Source organism: Palaemon carinicauda, chromosome 4 (assembly GCF_036898095.1).
Source record: "Palaemon carinicauda isolate YSFRI2023 chromosome 4, ASM3689809v2, whole genome shotgun sequence".
Taxonomy (NCBI): domain Eukaryota; kingdom Metazoa; phylum Arthropoda; class Malacostraca; order Decapoda; family Palaemonidae; genus Palaemon; species Palaemon carinicauda.
This window is the reverse complement of record NC_090728.1, coordinates 166,729,547-166,744,508: the sequence shown is the minus strand read 5'-3', so window position 1 is coordinate 166,744,508 and position 14,962 is coordinate 166,729,547. Positions and strand designations below refer to the sequence as shown.

General features: G+C 38.5%; 1 protein-coding gene across 4 annotated transcripts in view; it reads left to right on the top strand.

Annotated features, from left to right (window-relative positions):
- Positions 1 to 14,962, top strand: part of Lnk (SH2B adapter-like protein Lnk) — a 155,058-nt gene that overhangs the window by 77,323 nt on the left and 62,773 nt on the right. For all 4 annotated transcript variants that reach the window (XR_011044310.1, XR_011044311.1, XM_068372692.1 and 1 more), the window contains exon 4: positions 11,102 to 11,273. Coding sequence is in view for 2 of the 4 variants with exons in the window: in XM_068372692.1 (XP_068228793.1) it covers positions 11,102 to 11,273 (172 nt within the window). In the remaining 2 variants the exon portion in view is untranslated. The remainder of the gene's footprint in view (positions 1 to 11,101; positions 11,274 to 14,962) is intronic.

The window sequence follows — 14,962 nt, the reverse complement described above, 5'->3', positions numbered from 1 at the left end:
CCTTCGATTGTTAAAGGTAGAAGAGGGACCTCAGCTATGCTAAGCAACTCTTCTAGAAGGACACTCCAAAATCAAACCATTGTTCTCTAGTCTTGGGTTGTGCCCTAGTCTCTGTACCATTATCTTCCACTTTCTTGGGTTAGAGTTCTCTTGCCTGAGGTTACACTCAAGTACACTATTCTATGTTTCCTTATATCCTTTCTTCACTGGGCTCTTTTCCCTGTTGGAATCCTGAAAGGGCTTATAGCAACCTGCTTTCCCAATCAAGGTTGTAGTTTAGCAATAATGATACGCCTGTGGAGGTGCTGGAGGTCTTGGTTGGTACCTACTAGTGTGCTCTTTGCTGCTTTTGAAGTGGCACCAGTGGCCTTATCCTCAGTGGGAGCATTGTCTTTGGTCTCCAAGACCTCAACCCCAAAAGAGGCTTTCAAGAAGAATTTTGTGTACACCTCCACTTCTAGTTTTTCCTCATCTGTCTGGTCTTCTTCAGATTCTTCAGATGCCTCTACTTTTAAGAAGAAGAAATCATTGAAGAATTCCAGGAACAACAACCGACTAGGGTCCAGTAAGGCTATGATACATTTTCTCCCACTTACCCGTGAGAAAGACGGTGCGGTACTTTGAAATGATCCAGACAGGGAAGGTGTCTCGGCATGTGGTACAGGAGTTTACTCTCCTGTTTTACAGATGCTCGGTTTCCTACTGAATCGAGCATATGCACCGTTAGTTAGGATGAAGGGGCCAGCCCCTCTCACCTTTTCCTGGATGCTTGACAGGTCGCAAAGAGTTTTATGAAGCTTCGAGCGATCTCTCCTTGTACTGGAGAGGAAGACAGTGGGATACCGAGAATTGACCCAGACAGTATGCTGTACTGGAGTTTACTCTCCCCCCTATCAGTGCTCGGTATCGTACTGGATGGTGTATATGCTCTTAATGAATGGCACTGCGTTTCTGTATAACCAACTCTTAGTACCCAAGATTTTATGAGCGATTAGATATTCCCTGATATGAATGTGATCAGCACTATGGGTCTCTGTCTTCTCGGGATCAGTTACTGCGTGATCGGTCATACTGTGATCAGTAACCGCATGACACGTTGCCTCGTAATCATTGTCCTCGTGACTCGCGGGCCACTGGAGATACTCCCATGTTATTTCCCTGCTGGGTCAGGCCAAACGCTTGGAATTTCTCACGTGAGAATAGGAGCAAGAACATGTGACCAGCAGGGACCGCTCTCGGCCTCTCGGGAGCACCTGTTGCATACGAGTAATCAGTAACAAGGTTCTTCATATCCTGGTGACTGGTATATGTGTCATGGGCCTGCTCACCGTCCGATATTGTGCTCTTCAACATGCACCACAAAGACTATATAGTAGTAGGCTTTACTTCGTCTGTCTCTAGGTGTATGAGTTCCAAAGGCAGTTTTACTTCGAAGGGGAACCATATCATTGATCAGGCTTTTCTTTAACCTTTTCACGGCACTCTCCCAGTCCGTTTTTAGTCCAGACCCAAGGTGATTATTGAAATTTTCCTTGCAAGGGTGTATGAGTCTCTGTTTTTCAACTCCCCAGTGACCCCTATTCATGTATGTTGCCAGCAGCGGAGGAGAACCCTGCGAATGAGTGTTAGTTTGCTAGGTTTTGTGACAGCATGATCTACGGCCATTGATTGGCATTTTGGCAACCCTGAAGGATCAAAAGACCTCCCTGGATTTTCCATGGCTATGGATCTGCTCACTTGACCTTAGACAGGGTGAATTCTTAGCCCTTTGTACTCAGAATTCACTTCGGTCGAGCTGGTTGAGTCAGATGTTGCCTCCCACACTCTTGATAGAGAAAATTTTACGTAGCCGAGTGTAAAAGCCTGTCTCCTCTGATCTATCAAGCAGTTTCTGCTTAAACAGTTGGATTGCTCATGGAGAGTGCTGCTATGGATTTTCTTTCATGGCCAGCCTCTAGGCAGCCTTCTAGATGAACCAGTGGACCGGTGCAATCGACAAATTTGCCACTACTCAGGATTTGTCAAATCCTGAGAAGGTGTACAGTAAGTTGTTTCCATTCATTGCAAAGGCTGTGACTGATAGTTCTTATAACTATCCTCCAGTGAAAATGAAAATCCTAGCACTGATAAACTGGTGAAAGGGATATTGGAGAAGATTGTAATTGAATATGGTTGAGATGGATCTCTGGGCTTCTACACTTTACACTTCCTGGTGGAGAAATCAACTGAGGCTGGAGACTGGTCATTGATCTTTCTTCTCTGAACCAGTTTGTAGTGTAATTGGGTGCAGGATGGAACAGCATGAACTGCTACTGAGTTTCATTTAGGAAGAAACCTTCATGCTTTTAGGGGATCTGAAGAATGCATAGTTTCAAGTTCCCATTCATCAGTCCTCTGTGAAGTATCTCCACTTCTTTTTCAACGTAGTGGGTTACTAGTTCAAGACCTGTTTTCAGACCTTGCACTACTCTCTAGGTCTTCACACTAGTGGAAGCATTGGTCTTTCGTGGGCATACATTCTTTTGATATTTCTTGGAGATTGATTGATCTGTGCTTCCTCAGAGAGTTGCTACTGGATCGAGAAACAGTCAGCCCTCCTTATTTGTGGGGTTTAGGTAACAAAGATAGGCACGAAAAGCAAGAATCCTCGAATACTTGCTGCCCTATAGTATGTTAACTCCTAACCTACCAACTGACTACCCATTGCCTATGCGTGGTCGATTAACACACAAGTAAACAATTGTACTGGCTAACATTCATTCTTTTTACTTTGTTTCTATCACAGTGTAAGTACTGTATTGTGTTAATGAATTAACGCATTTTAGTAATTGCACAGTATGTGTAGATTTGTAAGACTATGGGACACAACACAAGTCATCACCACATTTAAACGTAGGCTACATGTAATACGTACAGTAACAACAAAACACAATTAGTTCCAGTAACAACAAAACACAAATAGTTCCAGTAACAACAAAACACAATTAGTTCCTATCTAACAGCACTTGCTGACATTATAGTGTATATTATTGAATATATATGTACAATGCATAGTATTATCACTATATTACAGCTTAGCTAGCTAAGGCAACACGCTTAAGTGATCACTGTTTTTAGCTGGTCGACTTGTACTGTTCAAACTCATTGTACATGTAGTCTATATCTACAGTACTACTGTAATATACTGTAATGCTGTACACAATGAATGCACTAGCACAATAAAAATTAAAAGAAAAAGTATCAATACAACACCACTAATCTTTAACGTACGAAGTTCTACGCAGTAAGCCTGAAGCATGATGCAACTCTTGAGCTGTCGACTGTTTGATGCATCGGGTAGTGTAATGTACGTATCACATTTTATATACTGTACTAAAATGACCATAAACACACTGGATATATACAGGTTTTCTTACGTCACATGATTCTGCACAGAAATGACTGAAGCAGGAGATGCACACTCAAGGAGAGACGATGCAAGACTAAGGCTGAGTTAGCAAGAGATATGCTATATGGAGAGGGAAATGGCGCAAAGCATGCTATGTGTAAAGGAGTGCTGTCGGTTTTAAATCTTTGGGCTGCGAGAGTACTTATCGCAAAATCGCGAAAATGTGATTTTTTGTTTAATAGGTAATACAATTTACTGTATCGTGAATGACCGAATCCGCGAAGATAGAACCTGTGAATAATGAAGGCTGACTGTATTTTGCATGTCTTTTGTAGTGATCTGGGATCAGGATAAATTAGAAGTTGAATTTTATAGGTATGCTGGTAGACACGGTAGCAGCAAGAGTCTCTCCTCAGACAATCGCAGCAGCAAGCTCAGAGAGGAAGTGTGACAATTCTTTCAAGATGGTACTTCCAGTTCATTGTTGGCAAATCTTCTTGGCCACCTTTCCTCGTTGGAAAAGCTTGCTCCTCTGGGGAATTGCACGAAGCTCCACCAGAGTTTCCTTTAGAGGTGCTGGAGGATCACTGGTTGGTCTCCAGAGATCTCCCATTCCATCGTGTTCCAGTTGGACAGGAGGTTCAGGCTGATCTTTTTCGGTGGCTGGACGAAGGAAGCTTCACCAAGAGAGTCTCTCCACTCCCGTCCCTAGATATGCATCTGCTTTCAGATGCGTCTTTGGAGAGATGGGTCTTTCACCCGTGTGATCTGGTCGCGTTAGGTGTGTGGCCAGCAGAAGAGGTGCATCTACATCTGCATTAACATTTTAGAGACACAATCGTATCAAGAATATTTTAAGAAGCTCTATGAAGTGTTGATGAGCAACAAAACCATTGTAGTAGCTTACGTCAACAAGCAAGGAGGTAGAGTTTTTCTACCTCTTTGTAAGTCGACAAGTAGATGTACATCTCGGCAATGAGTCATACTATAGAATTATTAGCCAAATACATCTGGGGAAGACTACACCTTTCGCCCTGCAGTCTGAATCACCGGCTGATCAACCAAGCATTGATCATGTCAGGTATTAGTGTTGCTTCTAGATGGCCATGAGCCGAGTGATTAACTGAATTGTTAGCATCATTAGAGCAAATCGCAGACTTGCTCATTAATCTATGCCAAGACGTGCCTCTCAGTCGCACCTTGTGGCCTTGTTTTCCAACTGAATAACATAAACCTCTCCTTGTGGGATTTATCTATGGTTGGAAGAGCTCCGAGTAGTCTTGTCCATCTTGGGACCCCAAGCCCCAGAGTGGGACTTTACCCATGCACTCATGTATTACGTTTGCCTTGTTTGAACCTTTGAGATGGTTATAACTCTCAAGACTGTCTCTTTGCCAGCAGTAGCTTTAACAAAGAAAGTTAGCGAGTTGCATATACAGTAGGGTCCCGAATTATGCGAGAATTTGGTCGATGAAAGGCCTCGTGTAATTGGAAATTCGTATATTTCGAAACACATCATGGCGGCAAACAGCAACCTACCCGTCAATTTTTTTTTCACTCCATTTCTAGCTTTCTAGCTATATATATACTGTATATACACTGTGTGTGTGTGTATGTATGTGTGTATGTATGTATATATATATATATATATATATATACATATATATATATATATATATATACTGTAGCTTCTATCTTAACAATACTGTAAGAAATCCTTCTTATAGATTTTTTTTATAAAATACTGTACAAAATTTCTTTTATGGATAAATAAAACAATAAAAAGTTGTTAAAGTTTTGATAATTTTCTATGACTGTAGTATTTACTACTGTACTATGCATAGCTTACTGTTTTCAGTATTTTCCGAATGATGTAGAATTATTTCCTATAATTAAAAATTACAGTATAGTACTGTATATCCATGATGACACTCCCACACGTAAACACGGCCACTAGGCGCAAGTGTGCAATAGGCTGCTGTACGATAATCACGCTTTTTTTGCCCTGAGCGGTCATTTCACTAATGATAATTTTTCAAAGTTAATATAATTTCTTTATGCTTATAATTCGTAATTATAGTTAAAAGTAGGGATATTAATTAAATGGTTGAGTAAAAAAAACAATTAATACTACTATTATTTAATTTCAAATGGCTACATAATACTGAATATTCTAATGGGTTCTTTTTATCTTCAATCGTAAATCTTACGCCTGGATAAGCAACAAAAGGAAAGGGATAGGTCTCTCTCTCTCTCTCTCTCTCTCTCTCTCTCTCTCTCTCTCTTCATATCGTTTCCTGTATAGTTTTCAAATATGTTCGTCATACAATTGTACATTATTTATCCACTTTATTCTCTCTCTCTCTCTCTCTCTCTCTCTCTCTCTCTCTCGGCGTTCCCTTTCCCTTTATAGTTTTGTGAAATTTCGTTGTCCAGTCATTCGGTAATGAGAAGTAATTTTCGCTTTCGACATTGAAAGAAAACTTTGTTTCTTCAATATACTCATCACTGGAGGATTCAGAACTAGTGCTCTCATTATCAAACAGGTTATCATTATCAAATTCCACAACAAGAATATCATTTATTTCATCTAAAGAAATAACCTTCCTCTTTAGACCTTTCATTACAAAAGGAACAACAAATAACCACTTATGCATGAACGCCCGAGCGCACTGATAGGAAACCAGTTCAAACCAGAGTTTTCTAACACCAAGCTACCTTCAGAAAAATAGTTGCCAGACATCATATAAGTTTCTATTCACAGTCCCCATATGCTGAGAGTGTTGCCAAGTGGTGATCCTATACAGTACTTACTATACGAGTAAAGTAACATCACGAGACTGACGGCTTGTAAAAGGCAATTAAAGTCATGAACGGAATATACAGTTGAAGGGCGGGTACCGAGTAGATCGTGGTGAACGGTTTATCACGTGGGTGACGCTTAACAGGTTATAAAAACATTTTATATATTTCGGTATTTTCTCTATCCATCCTCTCCCAGAAAACCTTCAAATGTGAATTATCGGAATGTGTGCAGATGTTGGCAGTGCGATAACTAGTTAGCGACTGAGAATAAAAAAAATAAAAAGCCCGATTGACGAATGACGATGCTGATGAAGAGGATATCGAATACCGATTTTTCCCCTAATTGATTTTTTCTACGTTCTGTCTAATCCAATGTACAGTACATTCTTATGTAAAGGGCGAACCCCAACATTTCTTGATGCTGCTACACTTTAATTATAGATATTTTACCACCTATTTATAATCTTTATTTATAATAACATCTTTAGTAAAAGCTCTTCAATATCACTTTCAGGAGTAAATGCGTTTATGATCGACGATGAAACGTAAAAAAAAAAACTTTTTCCTTTTAAGAAGGCGTTTTTTTTAGGAAAAAAAAAAACCACGAAACAAAATTGCTCATATTTCATATATTTTGATTTTCTAAGGATAAATAAAACATTAATTATAACATTATTATTACATAGTACCTGGTAAGATATCTTTTGCCGCAAAAGTTAACCTATAGACAGATGTTAAAATTGGTTAGCGAGTTCGTTATGATCGGCGATGGAACGTACTAAACAAAGTAATGGGTTTGGTTGTGGTGACATTGGCAGTAGCATGATATAAAATAGTCTTTATTTTGATGGTTTTTAATTTAAAGTTTAATGAATAAGGATTTTTTCACCATAATCACAACGTAAGTATAAAAATTAATTAGTACAAATATGGAATATTATACATATAGGTGTTGGACAGTTAGGCTAGGCCTAGCGACAAGTTCACACAACAGATGGGCAAACCTTAACATTTTTCATCCAAAACTAGTCTTAAAATGTTTGAACAGAAATCTTTCTCTCACATTCTCCCCCCCCCCCTTCTCAGACATCGGGGAACCATCACCCCCCCCCAATACAATTAAGAAAACAATAGATTTCCTACGCTTCGCGGTGCTTGACTCGCGGATTTAGAATGCTCCTCGCAAATACAGGAAAATTAATTTTTAAAAACTATCGATCGCGTAATTGAGGAATCGCGTAATTAGAACACGTGTAATTCGGGACCCTACTGTACAGTACTCGTATATATCCCAAAAGGTTGGAAGAAGGTCTCTTTAGTTTAGTGCCTAAATTCGTGACTAAACCCAGAACCTGTCATCACATAACCCAGGTTTGAGACCTATTCCATACCCTTGCTTCATGAAGAAGCCAGTGATATACAAGAGAAGATGCTTTTGTGTCCTGTGAGGGCTTTACCGTGCTATCTGAACAGGATTTAACAGCTCAGGTTTCATTGTCAGCACGTCTCTGGTACAGGAAGAACCAAGAAAGAAGTGCCAAGAACAATCTTTGGTTTTGTGAGACAATTAACACCATATTCTTTGACCTTTGAGGTGTTTAAGGCACCAGCTCAAACTAAAGCTCACTAAGTCAGTGGTATTGATCCTGTGTAGACTCAAGAGTACAGTATTGCTGTCAGACTAGTAAAGGAGTTTTGAAGCTCCAAACCACCTTAACAACCTTTTATTTATTTGAATATACCCACAAGTCCTTTAACACTTACATTATATTCTTTCCCCTATGGTGCCTGGTAAAGTAGTAGTGTAGCCAACTCGGCTCAGACTGTGAGCCTTGTAAAGCACACATCATACTTAGAGTGCACCCAAAATCTCCGCAGCCTTATGGTTTTTGGGTTAAACAATTACTAATATACAGTCTTGATATAATTAGAGGTAAGGTGCTTCTATTTAAGGTATCATCAACGCCTCTATGGAAATTACCAGAGGTATCTTTCTGTAAATACTTTATTGGAGTTGAAAAGGATATGACTGACTTAGAAACCAGGTCTCATTATATGGAATGTGTTGCAGAACATAAGGGATTGACTTTTACATGTACTGATGGCTCCAAATATGATGCTGGCATTGGATTTGGAGTACATAGTAATGGTTTTAATTGTAGAGGTGCACTTTCTCTAATAGCTTCCATATTTACTGCTGAACTGTATGGAATACTAACCACTATTGAGAAAATAGCGTTGGAGAAGGAGGGTAATTTTACCATCTTTAGTAATGCAAGGAGTGTCCTTCAAGCTTTAGAAGTTTTTAATTCTAGTAACCCTTTAGTTTTAAAGATTTTAGGATGGCTTTTTATTATTGGACTGAGAGGTATAATAGTTTGATTTTGTTGGGTTCCAGCACATGTAGGTATGTCTGGGAATGAGAAGGCAGATTTACTGGCGAAGAATGCCGCATCAGAGTTGCTACCAAGAAGGTATCTCATTCCTTGTAATGATTTCCTATCTACCATCAAGAAATTCTTTTTATAATAATTGGCAACAGCACTGGGATAGTCTAGATGGCAATAAAATGAGAGAAATAACAAATGTCATATCTCCTTGGAGGTATAACATGATGCCCTGAAAGTGGGAGACGTCTCTTTGTCGTCTCCGCATTGGTCACACTCGGTTGACACACGAGTTTCTGCTAAATGGCCGACACCAACCATATTGCAACGACTGTTTGGTACCCTTGACAGTAAGACATTTGTTGATTGAATGCCCTCCCTTTAGGACTGAGAGAAGTACACATCTGTTTGAGGCTCAAGGTAAGGATGGCAGGTTCATCCTTGCCAAGATTCTCGGACGTGATGTATCGTACAATAATAGTAATATTTTAAAATTTATTTCAGATGCAGGTTTTCTGAAAGCTATCTAACTGTTGTAAGGATGTTTTGCTTCTATTGATTTAAACTGAATTAATATTCATTTCTTTATTTATAACAAATAATATCAGCGTCAGTGACCTTAGATCTCAGGATGCAAGATAACTCATAATCAATCAATAGCCAACTCGGCTCATATTTGGGAGAGGAAGAATTTCGTTTATGGTAATGTGTGCAATGAGAAACTGGAAGAAAGGTAGAATGACAGACTTCTGCTTCTCTCCTTCCCTTCACTTAGAGATGAAGCATTCTTACCGTTACACGTTAGATCTGACATTGGTGCTGGTAAGCTACATGCTTGAGCACCATTCTTATTAGACTGTATCTTTTTGTGGTAGTTCTCTCCCTTTACAAATGGGATAATGATGGAATAAACACCGATCCCATTGGCCAGGTATTTCATTCAAGACTGTCTCTCCCCTTCGTGTGAGAAAGATGCCTTCATCGACCGAGTACTAGCTAGACCCTATCAGCCTACTCATCCTCATGATGGGCTGATAAGAGGTTACTGGAGTTATCCCCCTTTCTCCAAAATGGGACCAGGGAGACTGGAATATTCCAGGGAAGAAAAAGAATCAACCATTTCTGTTTAAAGGTTACTTCCTACTCACCAATAAGTGATTCTCTCTTTTTTTTAAACGACGAAAGGTTTGTATATGCATAAGAACAAAAATTTTAAAAGAACTTTTAATTATTCCTAGCTATACAAACTTGAGTCCTTCAAAGTTGAACTTCCCATCTCAACCACCCCTCTCCGTCCCCATCCGAAGGTCAAAAGTAAAGGGTTAATGACAGGAGGTTGGGTGGGGCTACTGACCCGTGCTCACCTCCTTTTCTTAACTACAATAATTTCTTGCCATATCATGTTCACCTGTCACTCCCTCAACACATCTCTGATTTATAAATATATATGTAAATCTAAATCTATCCCCTTCTGAAGGGGGGATACCTGAACAGGGTGGAAGGGTTTGTGTATCATCATGATGAGCAATGCTGTACTATTCAGGGCCACCTATACTAGGTTGGTTTGCTGTGAGTAATTGGACTAAAGTTTCCTTCCATCACCAAATCTGCAGTGGCCATCATGGTGATGAAAATTGGCCAAACCCCAGACATAAATAAAGATGTCTGAGGCCTTTGTCTTACAGTGGACTAGAAGCGCTGCTTTTGTTGTTATTGTTGTTGGTTTAAATCTATATTTTGGACTTTTCCTCATTAGCAGGTTTCTGAGGAAAAATAAGTTTTGACATTTTTCATATTTATATTTTTAGTTGAAAATAGTCCTTTTTGGGCTTATAAAAGCTTAAATTTCTAAAAATAATAGAAAAAATATGGAAAGTAATAAAAATTGTGAAAAAATATATCGTAAATTTTTATTTCTCCATGGATTTTCACCCATCTTTTAGGGTCTTGGAATGTAACCCATTATTATTATTATTATTATTATTATTATTATTATTAATTGCTAAGCTACAAACCTAGTTGGAAAAACAGAATGCTATAAGCCCAGGGGCTCCAACAGGGAAAATAGCCCAGTGAGGTAAGGAAACAAGGAAAAAAATATTTTAAGAATATTAAATAAATATCTCCTATATAAACTGTAAAAACTTTAACAAAACGTGAGGAAGAGAAATTAGATAGAATAGTGTGCCTGCGTGTACCCTCAAGCAAGAGAACTCTAACCCAAGATAGTGGAAGACCATGGTACAGAGGCTATGGCACTACCCAAGAGTAGAGAACAATGGTTTGATTTTGGAGTGTCCTTCTCCTAGAAGAGCTGCTTACCATAGCTAAAGAGTCTCTTCTACCCTTACCAAGAGGAAAGTAACCACTGAACCCATGCGATAGCCAAGGGATTACTGTACCTTGTTAACGATATTAACAGCTGTTCCAGTTATGATGAAGACATTCAATATTTTAAAGGACTTGGGTTTGTATAAATTTGAAAAATGCAAAATACTTTTAAAATTTTTTATATTTGCAGAGTGAAGAACTATGAGCTGCGACCTACCATGTATAGTGTTAAAAATGAGTCTTCGCTGTCTCTTGCGGGTGCGGCAGGTGGGGTCATTATAGGAGAGATACCTGATCGACCCGAGCATCCCCCAGATCTTCCACCACGAGTTCCTGGTGCTACATCACCTACCTTTCAGCCGGTAGAGTCCATGCAATGCTAAATAGTAAAATAATGATCCATAATCAAATAATTTTAAACTAGATTGAATTGTTTATGCTTAACTTGAGAAATTAAATTACCCAAGTCTTGTCCAGAAGCATACCTTTAATATCTCTCAGCTTAGATTTAAAAGCTTTTGTAAGTTACTTCAAAATTTTTTCTCAAGTGACAATTTTATGCATATGAAATTTTTTTTTTCAGTTCAATTTATTGAGAAATAAGCCAACAAAATTATGTGATTTTGAGCTAACCATTAATTTATGATTCATTGACTTGAAAATCTGTGAAACTTTCTTGGTACATCATTATGATTTACGCCATAATGATTTCAATATTTCTGTATTGCAAACATACTTTATATTACTCATGCCTTAATGTTAAGTATACTGTATGCAGATTAGGTAAAGAGGAACATTTTCTTAAACTAGCAGAATGATATATCTTTCCTTGTTTTCCATGGTGCATTGTTTACTTGTAAAGCAAGTTAAGTGCTGTGTAGCTTTCTTTGATGATTTTCACACTTTAAGTATTATAATTTAACCTTATGATAAACCTGTTATTTCCTTGCATAAGGAATATTCAGGGCAGTACAGATTGCTTCAATTTCTTGGGCCTTGAAGTGTTGATGAGAGAGAACTTGGTACCTATTGAGGCACATTAAGGGTACTAGTTATCATGGGTTATCATCTATATTGTGCCTTGTACAGCAGTTTGTATGCTGCACTATAGATTCTTCACAACATTTTTTCACTCCCAGTTGCATTATTGCCCATCTTTTACTTTTTGGCAATTCCCTTTTATTATTAGTGGCTCTCTGTCCAGTTTTTCTTATTTCAGTTTTTACCCATTACTTGATACTAGATTCTTTTTACCAGGTCATAAGGACAAAATTTGGCACTGATGTGTTCAAGTTATTGTATAGTAATGTTTATAATAATAAGGATACTCACCTATTCAGGTTGTTGGATGATTGGTTGACTTCAATATCTACAAAACTTAAAGTACTACAGTTCAGAAGAATGGTTTCTGTCTGATATATAAGAGATATTACTGATTTTGCAATCAGGAGTGTGCTCCATTAATAATAGAGCAGTTCCTTACACCAACTATTTTTAAAGACAAGACATTAGTTATGTGCAGATAGTCATGATAGTTATATTAATATATGGAAAAAAAAGCAATGTAAAGTGAAGAGAATTGTTAAAAGAAAGAGGATTTGTTATAAGTAATCCTACATACAGATGTAACATTAATAAGCTAGGAAGCTCACATCAAAGTTTTAATGTTTTTCCACACATAATTGTAGCACAAGTATGAGCGTGAAGCTTCTCGTTAGGATTCTGCTGCTGAGAAGGCAGATGACATAATACATTCTCCAGATAATCTCAAGAGATCAGCCCTATACAGTATCTTCCCGAAAGCTGACCAGTCAAAAGGACTGCATGATCAGTTCTCTCTTGAAAGTTAAATTCAAGTATGGGTAAATGGAGAAACTTTGTGTGGAGCTGATACAGTAAGTTGAGCCATATAGAATATTCTCTACTGGAAAAAGGTCACAAGACCAGGAAATTGATGAAAATTTTATTGGCAAAACTATGCTTAATTTCATTCTTATCCTGAAGGATGAAATTAAGCATAGATTTGCCAATGAAGTTTTCATCAATTTCCTGGTCTTTTGGCCTTTCTCCAGCAGAGAAAATTCTATATGGCTCAATTTACTGTATCAGCTCCACTTTGTGCAGTTTCTCCATTTACCCATACTTGAATTTAACTTTCAAGAGAGAACTGATATGCAGTCCTTTTGACTGGTCAACTTTCGGGCAGATACTGTGTAGGGCTGATCTCTAACCTGAATGACTTGAGACATACTGTGAAACCGTGCCAACTCAGACTAAAGGTGGTATTAGGCAATCATAGCAAATATATTTCTAATTTGAAAATATATATGATTTTATATATATAGTATGGGATTCACATGTCCAAGTTTAATCAATTACAGTATAGTGTATAGGCATTTAACATACAAAAATTATAGTAGGCTTTTACAATTTAGTACTTATACACTTAAGGGTATAAAAGAATTGAAAGACATAATGATAGAAATAAACCGATAAAATACATAGGCTTTTGGTATTGATACATTTGTGGTTAGTATTTGTAAAAGGTTGCCAGGAATATTAGTCTCTAGAAAGTATTTAGAGTAGCAGTTCTTTATTGTATATGTCTGTTTTTGAGGTTTTTCATATTTATTTCAAATAGATAGAGGTGATATTTGCAATATACAGTAATTTTATATTCTATGTGTTTTTGTTTACTTCAAATAGATCTGAATATGCTTAATAGGACAATAGCAGTAAAGTAAGATTAGCTGATGAAAGACACAAAACCTCTAGTTTCAAATAGTAAAATGTACCCAAAAGCAATAACGGAACCTAAGTATAGGAGTACTGAAAAGCAGTTGGAAAAAATATGCATTTGTTCCTATATGTAATACAAACCCTGAAACTTTCAAGAGTATGACTTCAGCTAAGGTGGAATGGGCCGTTAAGATTTTATCAAGGTAAACACAGCTGGCGTCTGGGTAACTCTAGTCTTCACTTTGACTTTGGTCGCTTTAGAGTACAGTACAGATGTACCATACTTTCTGGCGCTTAGCTGAAGTATTAATCTGTTTTGTGTGATGTTGGCTCCATGGTCAGACATGTGGCTGTGTCCGGTATATTAGCAGGCCGGAAGTCGACCCTCATGAATTTTGTAGCTGCTGCATGGGACATTCCTGTTTGCAGGAATTCCCCTCTCCTGAGTTTAGGTAGTGGCCTTCACTGCATTGGACTGAGTTTGTGAAGAAGAGGAAGAAGTCAAAGAGGGATTCTTTGAAATTGGGTTTGAGTATGCTCATACTAATGCCCAAGAACCTCTCAGGCTGCTTTTTCCATTCATTGGGTTTGAAGGTCATTGTACACTTCTCCCTCCAAGGTTTCGGCCGGTGGAGGAGGCAAGAGGAAGAAGTCCTCTGCCCTTCCCTCTGGGAGTATTTTTTAATGTGACAGGAGAATAGTACAGCCTTCCTCAAGCATAGGTAATACACCTGCCTATCGCCCAAAGCACTCCTGTTGACGTATTTGTTGATGACTCTCACAAGGACCTGGATCTGGGTGGCAGAAGTTTTCCCACCCTGCTGCTGCTGTTCTATCAGCAGAGGAGAATGGTAGAGTTGCACCCTTGGACGTCCTTTGATGTTGCCGAACCATCTTTTGTTGCGGAAGGCTTGTCTCCGGAGAAATCCAGGTTCCTCTGCATAGTTTTATGGGAAGGGGAGCATAGCACCATAGCCAAATTTTGGAATCAATTTTTATTTTTCTTAGCCATGCAAACTTGAGACCTTTAAGTTGTATGACCCGCCTCAACCACCCCACTAGCCTCAGGCCAAAGGTCAAAGTGAAGGTTGGCGCTGTCTTTCGGTTGGGCCGGGCTTCCCCCGCCACACGGCAGCCAACTGTGTTTACCTCGTTAAAAGCTTAGTGGCTGGTTTCAGCTTTGCTGAAGTCATTCTCTATTAAAGGTTGCAGGTTTGTATGTAAAGGAATAATGCAAATTGAATAAAAAATTTGTGATTTTTTTTTTTTTTCTCAGTTAACTGCCAAGTACTAGCCAATAATAACTAGGGAA